Genomic DNA, 18,779 nt, shown 5'->3' with positions numbered 1-18,779 from the left:
GATGGGTGGATATCCGTGTGGTTCCATTAAGGAAGAGATTTTTTTTTTTTTTATGTGAAGGTTGAAAAAAAGTATCCAAGTGATGCTGTAAATAATTACCAACATAAATTGGCAGAAAACCTCAAATCCCCTTCCTCAGTTCAGGGCGAAAGCTATTTTCCATAACTATACACTAAAATAATGGGTCAATGGCATGCTTATTTTTTATTATAACTATTAATTTATTCATGAACACATAAAAATGCATTTTATACATACAATTATTGACATCTGTATTACAAAAAAAAATTTTGGGGGGGGGGGGGGGGGGGGGCTTATTAAAAATGGCTTATTAAAAATGTAATTCTTGAAAAGAAAATCTTAAGTTGTCACGGTTGTGTTTCTGTCTGAGTCTTGTTTTCATTAGTCACATGTCTTCCTTTGTTCTGTTTTCCCGCCGCTCCTTTGTATCCATGGTTACTGTCATCATCAGTTCAGTTTTGTCACCTGTTTAGTCATCATCGTCATTTGAATCACCTGTGTTCTGTTAATCAGTGTTCATCTGTGTTTGTATTTAAGTTCCATCTGTGCAGTCAGTCTTTGTCTGATCTATGTTGTATTATGTGTGTGTGAGAGAACCTCTGCTTGTCTTATATGTACCAGTTTGATTTATATTGTGAGTAAAAGTTTGCATTGGAACTTTTGACTCTTCTTCTGCCTGCACCACAAGTAGTTTGGCATAATCTTTTAACAAAACTGTTTCAATGCTAAATGACATAATAAAAATAATAAAAAAACATGTCCGACAAAGCAAAGTCATATGGTCAGACCAAAAGGAAATTCTATCAAAGAGAAGAACTCTGCATATCCATATCATGACCGTGAGTCGATAATTTGACTTTAAGGTAAGTTTAGGTTGTAAAATGTCATGTGGTGTGACTCTCAAAAACTTTATTAATCATGATGTTTGTTAAAAAAAATAGTATAAGCTTTACTGAAAATAATGATGTGTAACATTGAAAATAAGATGTATACACTCGCATGCATTCAAGGTGAATATGCTATGACTTTTGGTAACACCACGTGACATTTTTAGGTCGGTAAATTGGTATGACTGTTTTTATAAACTATATGAAACCAACGTGAATACAAAGAGTGAACAGGATTAAAAATGTCATCATGGAAAGAACAATATTCTATATACCCTTAAGTGCTTGACATCAGCTATACTCATAGAATGAATCTTTGCTAAATTTGGCCCGTTGTGGAACAGCTTCATGTCAGAAAGAAATCTATCAAGACAAGTTTGTCTTAAGTATTCCTATTCCATCTACAACAATTATGTTCTCTAAACTAACACACTTGAATCAAAGCTGGTAAAATATATTGGGGTCAAATATATAAAAAATCAATTTATTACGTTGATTCAATTTTCTCCTCAGGCCAAAATAACAAAGTAGGTCAATCAGTGTTAAACTGAGGAAAGTAAATGATTTCTGCCTCTTCACAACACTAAATGCTTTTTATGTGGGTTGTTGTTGAAATTAAATTTTACATTGTGGGCTGTCACGAGAAGGTCAAATATATTCATGCTTTCGCTTTATGCTTCTATTATGACTGCCTAGGCATGATCTTCACAAGAAAGTATAGAGGCGTTCCATCTTGTGTGTCTGTTCCACCTCTGTTCTAAAAAAATCAGCCCACACAATCCGGGGTACAACTAGCCAAGGTAACACAGAGGCAAAACTATTTTTGGAACATGTTTTCCTGTCTTGTAAAATTCAACAATAGCGACACATTTCTTTCAGGGGTAATTATGAGGTAAACATTTCATCTCAGATTCTTTTGAGATGGCCTGAATATTACTGTATATTAATGAGCCAAATTTAGTGAATGTTGCAAGAGTAAAAGCACATTGATGATCATTTGCACACATTTCAATATTCTTTGTGCGTGAGCATATATATGAATAAATCCATCTCTCTCTGAGTATTATTGAATAACATATGTTATATTACTTGTGCATATGTCTATTAGGTGAAGATTCATAGTGGAATGAAGTCCAAACTTTTTAATAGTCCTTGTTTTGAAACAAAACTCCAGGACTAAGAAAGGAAAACTAAATGTCACGTTCTGTCACTTTTTCACTTTCTTGATTTGATCTCCATCTCACTACTTTGCGAGATCTTCTTCCTTTGAGTCACGCTATGGTGTCACAAGAGTTCAGCTGTTTAAAAAAAAAACTAAAAAAAATCTGTTGCCGTTCCACCATTTCACGCCAATGAGTGCAATGCTGACACTCTTGCTATACAGCTAAATGACAAAAAAAAAAAAAAACACTCACAATTACATCAAATGCTTTGCTATGCAAAGCATGAGTCAAGACTAATGAAACCCAAAAAGATAAATAGCAGGAAGAACGATAAGTACAAACCTGAACTTCTTCACTTCGGGTCATTTACAGTTTGATTTGTTTACAAAAAGAGCATACCCTAGTCACAAAAATAGAAAAAAATATATATTTTTAAGTACAGACATTTTATAATAAAATATATTAATTTTACATGTTCTGCCCTGTTGCATAAATTTATAAGGAGTGTCATTTGTTGTTGAAATATAAACGGCATACATGAATGTGCATAGGCCTAAGAAACAGGTAAACAACAATCCCAAAAATTAGGTCTTAAAAAGTCAGATTGTATCAATAAAAACAAATAATAAATAAGTTACTATCCAGTACTTGATGCATATGTGTGTTGGTCTTCAAGACAATCATTAAGCCTGTAAAATCAGTTTTTTTTTTCTCTGACTTATAATCAGCAGAATATTACGGAATATTATGGCTGCAAAAAGTACGGAAACACCAACTAAATCCAGACCAAAGCATTTGATCTGTTAGGGGGGAAACATGTGCACTGATATTCTTCCTTTTTCCACCACAGCCCAACAGATGCTCCTTCTGTGTCAGGGTATAAATGGCTCAAGGGAGAACGGACCAGCTCCCCCCAGCTGGAGCCACAAACGGAGTTACCCAGGTGAGCATGTCAGAAAGTCAAATCACTCAGCAGTCAACGCTTCAAACCAAAAAGTAAATTCAAAGTGAATTAAGTAACCAAGATTTAAGAAATCCAGTTAGTAAGTGGCTTAATTTGTTATTCCCATCATCCTTTTTACAACAGTATTTGGTTAAGCACTTTCAAAACTTCTACTTTATACACACACACAAAAAAAACAGATGTTCCTGATGACATTTCTCTTGACTGCCCAAGCTTAAAACTACAGGTGAGAGTTGTGTAAAAAGTAGTAGGTCAGATTTGTCCAGTTACAGTTAGCTTTACAGAAGTATGAGAACAAATGTGATTATGGCACATGGATTATAGTTCTACATTCACTATTCAGATCATATTTTCAGATTATGCATTCACATCTCAGTAGATTGATGCCCACACATGTACATGCCACAAAAGAACTAGTAAGCAAATCAAAGTCTTGACATCAATATTTAGAAATATATATATAAATATATTTTATTATTATTTTCTTCGTCATTATGGATCTACATGAATTCCATGAATTTACAATACACAGAAGCAACAAATACAGACCATTTGGTTATTATAAACACTTTGTAGAAAAAAATCAATGTGGAGACAGAAAAGGGTTTTATAAGTATTTAACTTGTTCTAAGCAGTTAATGTTGATAGTTTTTCCACAGTAACAATTTAACAAGCAATCTTCATCATGACTCTAATGTAAACTCATGATGATACACCATGAAGCATGAAAGGACATCATCTCAAAACATACTCCCTGTGCTGTGCAGCAAACAGGCCTGAAATGTAAAAATGTCAAGAGCAAAACAGATTCCAAGACTACGAGCCAGCCAAAATTTACAACCCAGCGGTAAAGTTACTTGCATTCCAGAGTCTGTTATATATAGCCTATATTACATACTAATATAATTAATTGCAGTGTCAATAACAAAGTGAGATTATAAAATGCCCCAGGGAATATTCACATATTAAGTTCATGTTGTTGAACAGTATTGCTCAGCACTTTAACTTATGATAATAAATCACCTGAAAGCCAGAATATGTCAGATAAATTACAGACGATATAGGCTAGGCTATTTGCTCAAATATAGGCTAATGTTAAAAATTAGTGCTAAAAACAGAACATTAAGTATTTATTTCTCACACAAACATCGAAGTTTGTGCTCTCTATGCCAGAGTTAGCTGAACTTTAAATATCTGACGCTGCTTATCCATTATATCCGATGGGTCAAATTAACTACTTTTTTTTATCAGGTACTCTAATGAAATTATATAGGGATACTGCAGAAACTACTGCTGTAGCTGAAAGTGAGAACTCAGGGAACGTCACATAGACACTTTTCGAGTGTTTTCTGCAAGTTGGATGAAAAACACGACGCCTGATGTGCGTTTGTACCAGCATTGCTGTACGCGTTTAGTGAAGAAGAAAAAACAAAAACGGGAGACATGCATGCAAAATACCAAAACAGACATGCCGTCTCCTTATGCTTAATGACAGACGATTCTTAAAAAAAACACCTTCTTACCAGATGACAGAATAAATCATGTCCATATAATAACATTAAAAAACACGAGAGAAACTTTTAAGAGGTAACGACCAAGATGTCAAAACATGCAGAGCTTTGTGCTATTTTCAAATAATTAAAACTTCTCCTTCTCCATTTTTGCAGCATTGTTTCTATATATATAAAAACTATATATACTAAATGCATTCTTAAAAATATTATGTGTGGCCTAAAGGCTTTAATGAAAGGAGGCCCGAGGTTAATCGGTGATCAGGAGCTGTCATTTCGGTCTTTGCAGCTTAATTTCAATGGACGTGTTCAGGTTACCAGTTTATAGAAGTTTCGACACTTTAGAACAGTAGTTCACAAAATTGTATTCAACTTTTGCTCAGAATATAATTAAGTACAACGGAATACCGTAATATAAATAAATTGGACAAACCACGATTAGCCTACGTATCGTGAAGCAAAAATAACATCACATTCGTGGGCATAAACAACAAGTGTTTGTACGAACTGTTGTTTTTTGTGTGCTTCTGTCTTCTCTCGTGGCGGATATGGATACTTTACCAGTAGAGAATGCGGCATCAAATAGTATAGAAAGCGCGGCTCCAAGAGCATGGCTCAGTAATGCGGAGTTGTGCGAAAGAATGAGATTAATTCGTCAGTCAGTTGTTGCCTGGCATCTTCACGAGACAAGCGCTCGCGCAAAGTGCAGTAAGGTTCACCGCCAACTGACAATTAAATAACTAATACTGCACAATTCCGAAACAAAGTGGCTTTAACAAATATGTATCTATATTCCTCTGAAGCACAACCACCTAAACACATTTATCGCCGTTATATGCCAAATAACCGTTAGGCTACTAAGGGTATAGTTCGTCAGTAGCATATCGCTTATAAACAGACAAACCACGACGAGAACAAAGCAGGTCGAGTCAAAGTTTACATTTTCTAACAAATTAACGACATTCCAGTTAAGCCAGCATTCAAGCACAATGTCTCAATGTTCATACAGTATAATCCCGGTCAAACAAACCCTTGTGCACACTGGCCAGCAGGTCCACAGATTTGAAGAGGTAACATAATAGGAAAACGATATCACTTAGAGAGAGAAAATAACACAATAAATCATAATAAAAAAAAAAAGTAATTAAAAAAAACTGTGTCCGTGTGAATAAGCGATCCAGATATGTTCTGTAAAGACTAGGTTATGGCCGTGGGTTTAATACAGGGAAAGGCAACGAATGGACACTTTGCTTATGTCATGGAATAGTAAATTAGTTCTGAGTATTTTGAGGCTGGGCTAAAGAGACAACGTACGTAAGCCACTTTCTCTGGCCACGTGACCGTCTCTGTCTGGACGCGTCCATCAGAAAGGAGGAATTAAACATTGAATGCAACTATTTTTCTCAATCGTAACGGAAATATGATTCTTTAATTTACATTTTAAACATCGAATTTAGAAACACTGTAGTTTATTATTGAAGTGCAATAGTATGAAATTCAATTATTGACGATAACTAAAGAAATACAAACTTAAAGCAAAATCTTACACACCCCTGTCCTCTAAAAATGGTATGGTCGCCAGCTCAAATTCCGAGAATTGAGCTCTCCTGATTCTTAGAACTGGGGTTCTTAGAAGTGGTGATGCAAGAAGTTTCTAGGAAAGCACTACCAGGTGATTTTTTTACATTCTTTTCCTTCTGGCGCGCTGTTGCCATTACTCACACATGTTCATTAGGCTGTTTTATTGGATTTTATGGTTAAATGTTTATCTCGGCTGATTTGAAGGTGTTTTTGTGGACAGTTTCTAGAGCGGAGTGTTTATGTAGTGGGTCTGTCTGGTGAAATGCTTTTGACAGTTCAGGTCGTCCTGCGTGAACAGAACCACACTGCTCTGTCAGTCCTCACTGCGGAACATTGGGGTCGTAAATAGGACTTGCAGCAGAGGGTTGAACATTTAGACGCGACACGCGTTTTTTTTTTTTTTTTTTTTTTTTGCCCAAGCGACCAAACAAGACTGCTTACAAAGTTGACTAAATAGCACATGGGGGTTAAGATAATACAGCAGAGATTGTGCACTGCGTGGTTAAACACAAAGATAAAAGCGTTAACGAAGACATCCGACGATTTCACTCCTCTTTCTCGGCGCATGTTTTAAAGTAGTTTGCACTCACGCTCGCGCTCGCTCTTTCTCTTGATGTCTTGGTTTTGTTGTCCTGTGCCAAAACCTGTAAACATTGTGTTTTCAGTGTGTGTATGCTGGTATAAATCACATCCTAAGCTTAGATATGGTTTCTGATTAGTTGTAATGTGAGGTCTGTGATCAGTTGTTTAGGGCTATTTGCTCATTACTGTCATCACTGATATTGCTATTATTTTTTTATTTTTTTTTTCTTCTTTTTTTTCTAAAGTGCACAAGCGATCAATATATATTTAAAAAGTAGCAGAGACTTTTGAATTGTTACTTGTTATCGTGTTTTACTAAGATCCGTCAGCGTTTGGCGGTAGAGATGCAATAGAAAAGTTTGCATCGTTCGGTTCGCTGTCACTTTGTAGCAGCACGAGCATAACAGACCTGCACAAGTTTCTCTCTTGTCATGTTTATTTTCTTTGTATACATTTGTCACCAATGTGTTGTGCGTTTCATTTTAGAGTAAGTTGTAATGTTCTCGTCAGAAATGCAACAAAATAGAAAGATGTAGAGATGTATATGGATAATAAGACCGGTTTAAAAAGAAATTACTATATTTAAAGTGATCACAAAGTGCTGACTGACATTGAGCAGTGGCTCATAAATCTTGCCGCTGTTTGTGTTTTGGAGTGGACTATTCCTGGAGTGAGCACATTTATTGGTGTTATATCGAGTAAAAGTGTTAAATAAGATTTAATACTTAAGAAGATCTAAACAGAGTAAGAATGCGAGATATGTGAGAGCTCAATTAACCACGAGCGCGTGCGCTCTGCCATACGACACTTCTCTGTGTTCGTGAGAAGTTGACGTTCTGTTTATACGTTCTTAGTGATTTAAGACAGTTAAATACATGCGAATTTGCCAAATATGACTTGATATGCGAGTTGCAGGTGTTGTCGTTTAGTGCCGCTGAACTTCAAAACGGTCACTGGGTGACATCTCGTGGACGCAAAACTTCGGATTTCTTAAACAACAAAAGTAAAAGTAGTTCAGAACGTGCAATCAGAGTGGCTACGAAAGTTCTGGTCTATAGAATACATTTTCATAAACGTTGTAAAGAGCTGATGTATTCCGGTGTTGTGGTTTCTGTGTCTAATTTGTATGTGTTTTACTAGTGGTTAAAATCCATATCCCTTTCCCTGTCATGGGTGTTTTGCCTCCTCACACAAGAGCATTACAGCTGCTTTGGCATCATGACAGCGCGCGGTCTGGGATATTGATATTATGTAGGCTCAAATGGAAACAGAATCTCTAATACTGAATGTTCAACATGTGAGAAATGTTCGCCTAACTATTTAAAGGCGTCCAGTGAAACTATATTTGTGTCAAGGCGCCAGATGTGATTGAGAGAACCGTCTGAGGTGATGCGTTCAATGTCTGAACGTTGCAGAATGTGTTCTCAAAATTAATCTATTAAAAAAATAAACTCTTCTACAGTATTAACATCATTCTTTGTTTTGTGTTTGTTGTCTACTCCACTTTGTCTGTTATTACACCCATTCCTCAATAGTGAAGTGTATCGGTTCACAGTGTTGTAATAAACAACCTAATTTTCCCATGACTCATTCGAGTTTATTCTCCTCCACACTTAGTCTTTAAAATCGCAGGGAAAGAAGCTATTTTCTTCAGAAGGCAAAAGCTGTGTAAATGCACACTTCAGTGAACTAGGGACATATCAAGATAAATATGCATTTTCCGAGAAAGTTAATTTTAGCTGTGAAAACTTGATTAAGGTTCCTATAAATGTGGTCAGATAAAAGATAATTTTAGGTAGGATGAAAAACGATTCTCAGACGTGACAAAACCACTGCACGTGGATGGACGTCAGATCTCTAACTAAATATTTTCATCATTTGTCGCCACCTACCGGAGAAAGAGAGATGACTATAAATGAAATTGATTTTCAGATTAAAGGGATAGTTCACCCAAAAATTATAAGTCTGTCATCATTTACTCATCCTCGTGTTATTCCAAACCCTAATGGCTCACTTTCTTCAGTGGAACACAAAAGGAGTTGTCAGGCAGAATGACAGCCTCAGTCACCATTCACTTTCATTGTATGCAAAAAAAGTTGCAATCAAAGTGAATGGCGACTGAGGCTGTCATTCTCCATAACGTCTCCTTTTGTGTTCCTTTGTCAGAGGAAAAGCAGAGGAGGTACACATTGACAATTTTTTTTTTTTATGCATAACATGATTAAAGCTATATTCTTAATAGATGTTTTGACATGCCTCCCTAAAAAAAGCAAAGAACAACAGCAATGCCTTTGTTTCTAAAGTTTCTAACAGCTAATATAAGCTTTAAAAGATTCCTGTGATGTTGGAATAATACCCAACTTTTCTGATTTTAGCACGTTGTTCAGTGAGCACCGATTACATCATTCATGGTTCATTGTGTTTCCCAACAGATCTCGAAAAAATGGCTTGTGCAGCCGACAGCTGCATCCAATTCACGCGTCATGCAAGTGATGTCCTCCTCAACCTGAACCGACTGCGCAGCAGAGATATCCTCACAGATGTCACGATTCTGGTCAACAGACAACAGTTTCGAGCACACAAAACAGTCCTTATGGCATGCAGGTGCATTTGAAGGCTATTTGTATATCTGTTACATGCTTGCCTCTGGTGGAAATATGTTAAAGTGTGATTAAAACTAAAATAATTTCTTCACAGTGGGCTGTTTTACTCAATCTTTACTGATTCACACAAATGTAACCTGAACGCCATCAGTCTGGACCCAAAAGTTGACCCAGAGGGTTTCGCAATCCTTCTGGAGTTTATGTACACTTCACGTCTCGCACTGAAGGAGAGCCTCATCATGGCCATCATGAACACAGCCATCTACTTGCAGATGGACCATGTTGTTGACACCTGCCACAGATTCATCAAGTCCAGGTATGTTTTGCTTTGTTCATAAATGACCCCTTAGTGCTTAAATATACAGAATGCTAAATGGAATGTTAAATAGTTTTTTGAGAGAAAACCAAGGTCTTTAATTTGCTCAATATTCCCATGCAGTGACTCCTCCATCAAACTTCCCAGAGAGGACTTTCTGGTCAGCCCCCTGCTTTTACCTCAAGACGTTCACAGTTACAGACCCCACGAGGTGATGGATAACGTTTCTGGACGGGCAGCGACTTTCAGAGATGGGAGACCCTATGGCGTCTGCATGTTTAACGGGGTCAACGCTCCCAACAACTCATACCTGTACAGCCAGTTTCCCATGCAAGGTTTCCCCTTTCCTCTTTGCAAGCTTACAGACACCAAGAACACTTTCTCCGACTTCTCAAAGGGAGGCATCATCCATCACAAACACTGCTCTCCGGTCGACGGTAACAACACTGTGCTGGCCGACTTCACCCGCAGCGCCACCGCCGGGAGCTCAAGCTCCGCTTGCCACGCAGGCTCATACTCCTCAAGGGAGCTGGGAAGAGATGCGGAAATGAAGCAGGAGACCTTGGAGGGAGTGGTTCATTCGATCGGGATGAGCTCCAGGAAACATGGCTTTACCAGTCTGGCCCAAGAGCAGCAGAGGGAGACTGGGAAAGAGCAGAGTTCCCTGGCAGAGGAACATTTGAGCCACCAACACTACTCCATGGGCATATCCTCCAATGGACGCAAAACCTTGATGAGCAGCCCCCAGAGCCCCCTCAAATCAGACTGCCAGCCCAATTCCCCAACAGAGTCGAGCAGCAGCAAAAACGCCGCCCTCGCACAGGCCTCGCAACCTCCAAGCTCTCAAGGTACACAAGACCCTAAAGCTCGCAACTGGAAGAAGTACAAGTTCATTGTGCTCAATCAAAGCTCCAAGGAGGAGGAGACCAATCCTCGTGACCCTGGAATGCACTCCCCACCGAGGCCGGGCTTGTCTGCTTTCCTTCACCACGTTGACTCTGAACATCCCGACTCGAAGGCAACGACAAAAATTAGCGAGCAAGGCGAAGACTTCACTGTGCCTCAGGCCAGTCGCCTGAACAACATCATCAACAGGTGAGTTTTTCTGAAGGAAATCTGAAACTCTTTAAGGTTTAAGGTGTCATCCTGTAGTATGTGTACAGAAACAGATTAGAAAATCTTGTTTCCTAATGCAGTAAAGTTTAGAACTGCCGGTTTGTGAGTATTTTGTGAAACTGTTCTCCACCCACCACCTCCACAAAGCCAGATTGAATTTTTCTTCATCCATTCCAATCCTCTTAAAGCACACAGAGGATTTACCTCTTAGCAGGAATGTGTGAAATTCATTCAGTATCCTATAAAAATTTGAGTGAATTCCTCTGCATAAAGACCTAAAATGTGGTGTTCTCCTCATCAGAACTCTGGAGGGATCACAGAGGAACAGTGACAGCCACTCTTCTCTCTATATGAGCCATTTAAAATGCTCGTCTTGCGGCTCCCAGTCTCCACAGCACTCTGACATCTGTCCCAACACGTCTGCCTCACGTCTGGCCGAGGAGATGTCTGAGATGCACTCTGAGTACTCTGATTCCAGCTGTGGTAAGAAACTCTTCAAAATGGTTTCCTAAGAACCTGTTTGTGTCTTCCAAAACCAACCTAAAACCATTACTCCTTTGCCTCACAGAAAATGGAACCTACTTCTGTAATGAATGCGACTCCAAGTTTGCAGAGGAGGAAGCCTTGAAACGCCACACGCTTCAGGTCCACAGCGACAAGCCATACAAATGTGACCGTTGCCAAGCAGCATTCCGCTACAAGGGAAACCTTGCCAGTCATAAAACAGTTCACACCGGTAAAAATAAACCGCTGCTGCTACAAATGTACTTTTGGCTTTGACGTTCGATGTTTTGCTTAACCTCCTTTTCATTTGCGTTGCAGGAGAGAAACCATATAGATGCAATATCTGCGGAGCTCAGTTCAACAGACCAGCAAACCTCAAAACCCACACACGGATTCACTCAGGAGAAAAGCCATACAAGTGTGAGACATGCGGCGCTAGATTTGTGCAGGTGAGTGCTTCGAGTTAAGTCAATTGTAGAGACAGAGAAAAAGAGATTTGAAAGAATAACATAACCTTTTTTTGCACAGGTTGCTCACCTTCGGGCTCACGTTCTGATTCATACCGGAGAGAAGCCATATCCATGTGAGATCTGTGGCACTCGTTTCCGCCATTTGCAGACACTGAAAAGCCACCTGCGAATACACACAGGAGAAAAGCCCTATCATGTAAGAATACGTACAGCCAACTCATAACTACATCTATAAAGTGCAAAAGCATTCATTCTCGTCTTATATTCTGTTCTTGCATTTGTTTTTCAGTGTGAGAAATGCAACTTGCATTTTCGCCACAAGAGTCAGCTGCGGTTACACCTTCGGCAGAAGCATGGCGCGATCACCAACACCAAAATCCAATATCGCATGTCCTCGACAGACCTACCGACTGACTTGACGAAGGCATGCTGAGCAGGCACTTTGGGGCAGACCTGACCATGGCATTATATGACCTGACTTGTACAATCATTCAAAATTTTAGTGCCACACTGTGTTAATCGGACAAGAAAAAAAAAAAAAAAAACTGGCATGAAATGCCAGTCTAAACGGGTTTCCTCTACATTTGAACATAGAACAACATGATCTCTTGTAGTCACTTTATTGTTTATATTTACATATGAATATATATTAATGTTGGGAGTGTTTTTACAATTTGAGTTATAAAAAGCTTTATTTTGTTGGAAGAAGGATGGAATGTAAAACATTTAAATCTGGTTTTTGAAAATACAGTATTTTCTAATGAAAAAAAAACCCCATACTTTTCTGAAGGTATTGGGGATTTTGATCGAGGTTGGAATATTTTAAGTCAAACACATTTCTCGCAAAGCAAAGAATTGTGTGTCTATAGATTTTTATATATAAATGTACAGGTTACACTATGTTGGAACAACCTCTGACTTGTAAGAGGATCTCCTAACTGTGACTATAGCATTGAATATCTTACTTGGTTTTTGTCGTGTACTTTTGAGAATGATGGCTGCTCTCTCAAATGGAAAACATGCATGAGGTGGGTTGCCACTGATAAACTTTTACTATGTAGGAAACTGCATAAATATTGTGACAAAGTGTAATTACTTTACATCAAGATTGCTCTCTGCTGGCAGAGCCGATCTGGAATTACATGAGAACATATGCATTCAAAAGTAATAATAAGAAGAAAAAAAAGAAAAAAAAAAGGTACTGCTATGTTATGATCAAGGAGATATTTTGCTTCAGATGTATTTGTATAGAAACGTGACTTTTTATTTCTTTTGGCAAGTGAAGGTTTACAGTTTTGTTGTTGTTCTAGAAGCTACATTAAAAGGTTTTACTATTGTCTTTATTTTCTTTTTGTCTGTGTATACACTGTGTACTCAAGGTGCCTTTCTCAATGGTGTCTGAATTTCTTTTCATTCAGCCCAGCTCTACTAAGGTACAACTGAAGGGCAACATGTGTCCTTTTTTTTTTCTTCCTTTTTGAGTGTGTAGACATGCAAGAATGTGTGACAGAAGGACGCTGTGACTGCGTGTGTGTGCATGTGTGCTTTATAAATGCTTTTCACACACTTTAAGAAAAAAAAAAATGCAAATCATTGCGTGAGCTATACATCTTCAGGACTTGTTTTGGGATCGGGCTTTTTTAAATAATAAAAAAAATGCATTAAGCTTATTGTAAAATATAGATGTATGAATGTAAAATAAAAGTATTGGATTTCTATGTCTAACACTTGTGTATAGCCTATTTATTTCATATTCAAGGCAACATGAAAGTGAAAGACAAAGACCTTTGTCAGGGTCATTTTTTAACACCAAGTTTCAAGTGCATTCACCATTCTCTTGCCAGTTTAATCATCTAACATTTCCCTTTTTTCTATATACCTATATATTCATATATTTGTAAAAGCTTAGCATTATGGGAATGCTTGCATGCTACAACAAAGACCGAATTGTTAGAGAGTCGAGACAATAAGCACGGAACCAAATCACCACAAGCTTGGGGTAGTGAAAAGCAACACTGGAAGCTCTACACCTCTGTAGTATCAATTCCTTTTACAGAACTAGAGTACTATGAAAGAATAAACTAACCCCAGTAGGAGTGAAACACTACAAAACAGTTGGGCTACAGAGTTTGTTTTTCCACAGACATTTTCTTTAAGTTACAGCAGTACTGATTCACAGTCAACAGGTGACAAACATCTCCATCTAAAACACCACAACCAGATTTACACCACTTCAACATGCTGATATATATAAAACATCAACCAAAATGATTCCACAACTAATGCTCAAACCTATAATGTACACATCATACAATGCAAGTCTGCAACAGTCATTGTGAGAGATTGGGGAGAGGGATCAGAAAACTATCCATTACAAACCAAAAGGTATTAGATCCTCTTGTGTTACTCTGGAACAGGTCTGAGATTCTTTTGCTTCCTTCTTAAAAACCAATAAAACAAAAAAGCAACAATATAGCCCAGAATACAACGCATGCAAGTTTTTTCTACCATGGTGGGGAATTTCCATTGACTTCTGTAATTTTTATACTGAGTAAATACCTTTATACTTAACTAAACCTCTGTGCACCCAAAATTAAGTAGATACACAGACACTTGTTTCACAAAGTAAGGACATCTAAAAAAACTACCATTGTTTTTATACCAGGTTAATCATATTTTCTATTAACTAATCCAACTCAACCCCAAAACAACCCTAGCGAGGTCACTGGTTACCTACTGTTCAACAATTTTCACTATATTTTTAAGGACATGTTGAATGGCGAGGAGTCGGACTCCTTTGGCCCTCGCAAATAATCAAGCCTTTACACACATTAAACTGAATTTTGTCAAACCTGATTTACAACAGCTTGGCTATTCTGGGTCTACATTAATAAGCACAAGAACAGAACACAAATATATTTACTTTATTTACAACAGTTTCCTATTAGCTGAAGTCATTTTTAAAAACTGAACTTTCACCTGCAACTTTTATTCACAGGTGAATGCACAACCATGCACTGATGCAAAGCTTACGCTGCTTCTTCTAGCTCAAAATCATGAACAAGAGTGTCATTGAGGTTCTCGGGGCCAAGTATCCAGTGATTTTTCTTCTGAGTAGAAATCTAAAAAACACAGATTCAAAAACTGATCACTTATACACAAAAAAACGTAACTAAAAACCCTTTTCTATACAACCCTACCTTTTCTTCAAGCAGCTCTTGGAGTATAGAGTTTAGAGCAGAACCTTTACCAATGCGATCGTCCATCTAAATGACAAAACAATATCATGAAAAACTAAATTGGTCACTTATCGTTCTTAAAACTTTAACCGTTGCTAAATTGACGACTTCCTAGGTCATTCTCTCAACTTACTTTGCTGTGGTGCCGCTCAGAGCAACACTCCTCCATGTGGTTCTCCTAAAAACACAGATAAACACCACTTGAACTTGTCTGGAATTCTTTCAGTACGAAATCCATACAATTCCCAATTTATGACTTCAGTGACCCATTGTGCTTGTCAGATGCCATGTAGTAGAAGTAATACATCTCTGTGATAAACACTGACAGACACCTGACATTTTGACAAATTTAACGTCATAATCAACTACTTATTATTCACAGTTAAAAGCAGTTTCAAAACGTAGGCCTATGTTGTGGAAATCATGGGAGCGTTCTGAATCAGCTGAGCTCGAAATGAAGCGGAACGCGCCAATGATAAAGTATACGTTAGCCTAATACTTTCTAGAGATCACACAAGGTATTGAAATAACCATAAACAACTTTATGGAAAGGATGAAAATCACACCTACCATTCTCATTAACTGTATCTTTGTAATTTAAGAGTTACCCGCGAGCGTGTCAGCAAGGCCTAAAATGGAAAATTAACAAACGGCTGGTAGCAATTTCTCTTGTTTCACACGTGGTTCAACCAAATTAACAAATTTCAAGTTCATTCACTGGTGAGCTAATTAACAAATCCTTCGGCACTCATAAAACGGCTATTGTGACGTAGGCTACATCTGAGTGAGAAACGGCTACTTGGGCAAGAAAAAATGTAGGGCGGGATTTGATGTAATCCATCCGGAATTGTTGTAAAAGTTTGCTAATATCGTGTGAGTGACAGTTTGTTCGGCCCTCGCGCCAGGGAACACGTCACTGGAAGCGGGAAGGGAAGTTATTTTAATTCAAGATTATTCCTTTTGTGGTGCTGAAGACGAATCTATATTTCATCTTGACTGGGATTGCACATATACAAATCTGTTTTGGAAGAATTTCTGTATCTTTGTACGCACATTTTCATCACAGAGTTTTTCTTTGTTATATATGTTTTATTTGGTCAGCAGCACAACTTTGATAAAGATGTAAGGGACCAATATTTTTTGATAAACTTATTTATTCTTCTAGCGAAATTTGTCTTACACAAATGTAAATTCCAGGGTGCTAAGCCCTACTTTTTTATTTTATTTAAATAAATAAATAAATAATGATGTGCACGGGTAAATTATTACAATAAATACTGCAATATTCCATTAAATATAATAATTGATCCAATAGTGACTTTACTTATAACACTTGCAGTGATAGACTGCTAACAGTCTTAACTTGAAACTGTTTAAATATCAATATTGCAAAAGTCTTGTGATTAGTACTTCACCATACAATAAATGTCATAATTAAAAGGTTTCAAATGAAACAACACACCGCTATAGCCAAATGCTGTAATATATACTTTTCCTTACTTGTATGTACAGTACATAATGATTAACAGATTTAGGTAGAAACTATTTAATAGTAAATGTCATAATTAAGAGAATTGTTCTGTAGCCCATCTCATCCACTGACCCACCCCTGAGTATTTGCAGGGACTTCATTTGAAAACAATGGGTGTAAAATAAGTGAATGAATAAATAATCATTTGAATAAATTATTCAAAAATAAATCTTATGACTTGTCATAATGATGCCAAATGACTTAGCTTCTCGACATTTTAAATAGCTAAATATCTTTACCGCACCACAGAGACAAAAAAAAAAAAAAAAAAAAAAACCTATGCAGCCCACATTATCCCAATTCAACAAATCATATAGAATGAATCGTACCTACACCTTAACCAGTATATCAACATTTAATGCTGTTCAAGTTTGCCAATGGCTGAACTAAAAAGAAACACCACAAGCTTTTTCATCAAAAAGAAAGCGATGAAAGAAAATACTTTTATTACTGTATCAGTAGGCCTGAAAAACAAAGAATTTAGATGCAGTACAGAACCTTCTTAACATTCATTAAAAGGAACACAACCACTAACTGAAAAAAAAGTCACACCCTCTCAACAATGGGCCTCATGACAAAAGAGGTAAAAAGGAAAATTACAACAACAAACTTTACATAAAGTTAAAAAAAAAAAGAAAAGATTATTTAACCTACAAAACTCCACAGATGATGCGTGTGAACAGTCCAACAAAACAACCTTTTCTCAAATGGAAACGCATTATTGTTTCTGTTGCATAGCTTCTTTGCGTGCAGCATCCTGTAGTAGCTGCGTGTCCACTTCATCCGCAGGAAGCTGTACATACCGCACCACCGATCCACGGATAAAGCAGTTCTTCACCGACAACTAAAACAATACAAAATATTAAGAGTCATTTCTATAGATGGAGTTCTCCTAAGAGTGTTCATCAGTTGAGCACCTGCTCAAGATCAGGTTCCTGAGCTTCCAGGCACAAACAGATTTATACCATATAATTACTTCTCTTTTCAATCTATTGACTGATTATGTGGTTTGAATATTGTGCACACCCACACAACACTTCCTAATCTATAACAAACAATACACTTGACAAGTTCTCACCATGTGCGGATATTTCTCTGGATCAGTGACACTGATATCTGTCAGTTTGATGTTCAAATACTGTGAAGGGAGAACAAGTTTCATTTTAAAATCGAAATTCACACAACATTTGCTTAGATTTCAACAAAGCAGGGTTTGCTGCCATACCTGATCAACTGAGTGTAATGTTCCACATATGCTGCAAAGTTGAAAATCAGAATGTAATGAGTTTCCACACACATTACACTGAGCACATATTATATTTTAAAAGTATGACACGCATAAAAAGAAAGTGCTTACCTCAAGTCATTCTTGAGCTCCACCACAACATCTTTGCCGACCAAGGACTTGAAGAACGAGTAGAAGAGCTGAGGAATTAAATGTTTGAATGTTACATTATGTTCTCACATGAAGAACAAGAATTGGTTACGCGATATTAAAATGTGATTAAACCTGTGAAATATAACGTTACTGTCAGGCAATGAGAGAAGTCATTAAATTGCAAACACTGAAAGCAAATTACTAACGTTAGCTCCAAATTATCGAACACTATTCGACCACATAAAATATAAAGACATACATTAATGTAAAAATATCAGATGTAAATCATAGTTGCTTCTAATAGGGATTTAATTAAAATAATAATAATAATTTGATTGAGACAGGACAGGTTTATTGGGCTATCCAGAGAGCTAGCCGTTAGCAGGCTGCGGTGATTATTAATTGCTCGCCAACGCTGGTGAACAGAAAACAATAAAACATGTTACATATTTGAAACGGATTTATTTGGTCTATTTAATTAATATAAATTATATACGTTTTAAAGGTAATAATCATTGTATGTTATTGCTAAATAACAAACACTTACCATTTTCACGCGGTTTTGTGCTTCTGGTCACTGACGTCATCAAAAAGCTGCCGTTTTTTTCTCTTCGTGCTTCTATTGGCTAGAAGAATTCAGACGTAATGGTCCCATTGGTGGAGAGATTTTGCGTCTTCTGTACGCATCACGGTAAATCCCTCACAAACACCGAATAGTAAATTGTCTAATCATGAAAGAATCTTAAAAATGCTTGTTATTTTTAAATAAAATATTTTATAATAAAATTAAATAAATGCCAGAAGATAAACTTTTACTTTACCCACACGGCTTGCTAACATACATCCTATGGTCCCTCCTTTAATAAGAGAATCTCTAGCAATTCCCCTCTATCACCAGCAGATGGAGGCACAG

At 37.3% G+C, this 18,779-nt stretch overlaps 2 protein-coding genes and 1 long non-coding RNA gene across 3 annotated transcripts; 1 reads left to right on the top strand and 2 right to left on the bottom strand.

The window, feature by feature from the left end:
- Nucleotides 1-6,163: 6,163 nt before the first annotated feature.
- Nucleotides 6,164-13,443, top strand: bcl6aa (BCL6A transcription repressor a). Its single transcript, XM_084425932.1, has 9 exons — nt 6,164-6,218; nt 9,142-9,313; nt 9,407-9,628; nt 9,752-10,723; nt 11,046-11,227; nt 11,313-11,480; nt 11,567-11,697; nt 11,777-11,914; nt 12,008-13,443. Exons 1-9 carry the CDS (start codon nt 6,188-6,190, stop codon nt 12,149-12,151), a joined length of 2,160 nt encoding a protein of 719 aa, XP_084282058.1. The 5' UTR covers nt 6,164-6,187; the 3' UTR covers nt 12,152-13,443.
- On the bottom strand, nt 13,417-15,644 carry LOC311301081. Its single transcript, XR_014629395.1, has 4 exons — nt 15,528-15,644; nt 15,091-15,135; nt 14,919-14,984; nt 13,417-14,840 (listed from the first exon to the last, which is right to left on the bottom strand). It is a non-coding gene; the product is annotated as an uncharacterized lncRNA (long non-coding RNA).
- Nucleotides 15,645-16,917: 1,273 nt separating this feature from the next.
- On the bottom strand, nt 16,918-18,490 carry smx5. The gene is made up of 5 exons (XM_084426535.1): nt 18,414-18,490; nt 17,846-17,913; nt 17,714-17,744; nt 17,567-17,626; nt 16,918-17,332 (listed from the first exon to the last, which is right to left on the bottom strand). Exons 1-5 carry the CDS (start codon nt 18,414-18,416, stop codon nt 17,207-17,209), a joined length of 288 nt encoding a protein of 95 aa, XP_084282661.1. The 5' UTR covers nt 18,417-18,490; the 3' UTR covers nt 16,918-17,206.
- Between the last annotated feature and the right edge of the window lie 289 nt (nt 18,491-18,779).

The sequence above is a fragment of the Rutilus rutilus genome (genome assembly GCF_951802725.1).
Source record: "Rutilus rutilus genome assembly, chromosome: 12".
Lineage (NCBI taxonomy): Eukaryota > Metazoa > Chordata > Actinopteri > Cypriniformes > Leuciscidae > Rutilus > Rutilus rutilus.
Note: the sequence above shows the minus strand (reverse complement) of the source record. Positions and strands in the feature narration are given on the sequence as shown.

Excerpts from the sequence above, each read along its gene's own strand:
- bcl6aa (XM_084425932.1), top strand. The coding sequence starts at position 6,188 with ATGCAAGAAGTTTCTAGGAAAGCACTACCAG. Across the intron at positions 10,724-11,045 it reads CTGAACAACATCATCAACAG|AACTCTGGAGGGATCACAGA; the intron begins GTGAGTTTTTCT and ends TCTCCTCATCAG. Across the intron at positions 11,698-11,776 it reads GCGGCGCTAGATTTGTGCAG|GTTGCTCACCTTCGGGCTCA; the intron begins GTGAGTGCTTCG and ends TTTTTTGCACAG.
- smx5 (XM_084426535.1), bottom strand. Across the intron at positions 17,627-17,713 it reads CATTACACTCAGTTGATCAG|TATTTGAACATCAAACTGAC; the intron begins GTATGGCAGCAA and ends CTCCCTTCACAG. Across the intron at positions 17,333-17,566 it reads CAGAGAAATATCCGCACATG|TTGTCGGTGAAGAACTGCTT; the intron begins GTGAGAACTTGT and ends GTATTGTTTTAG.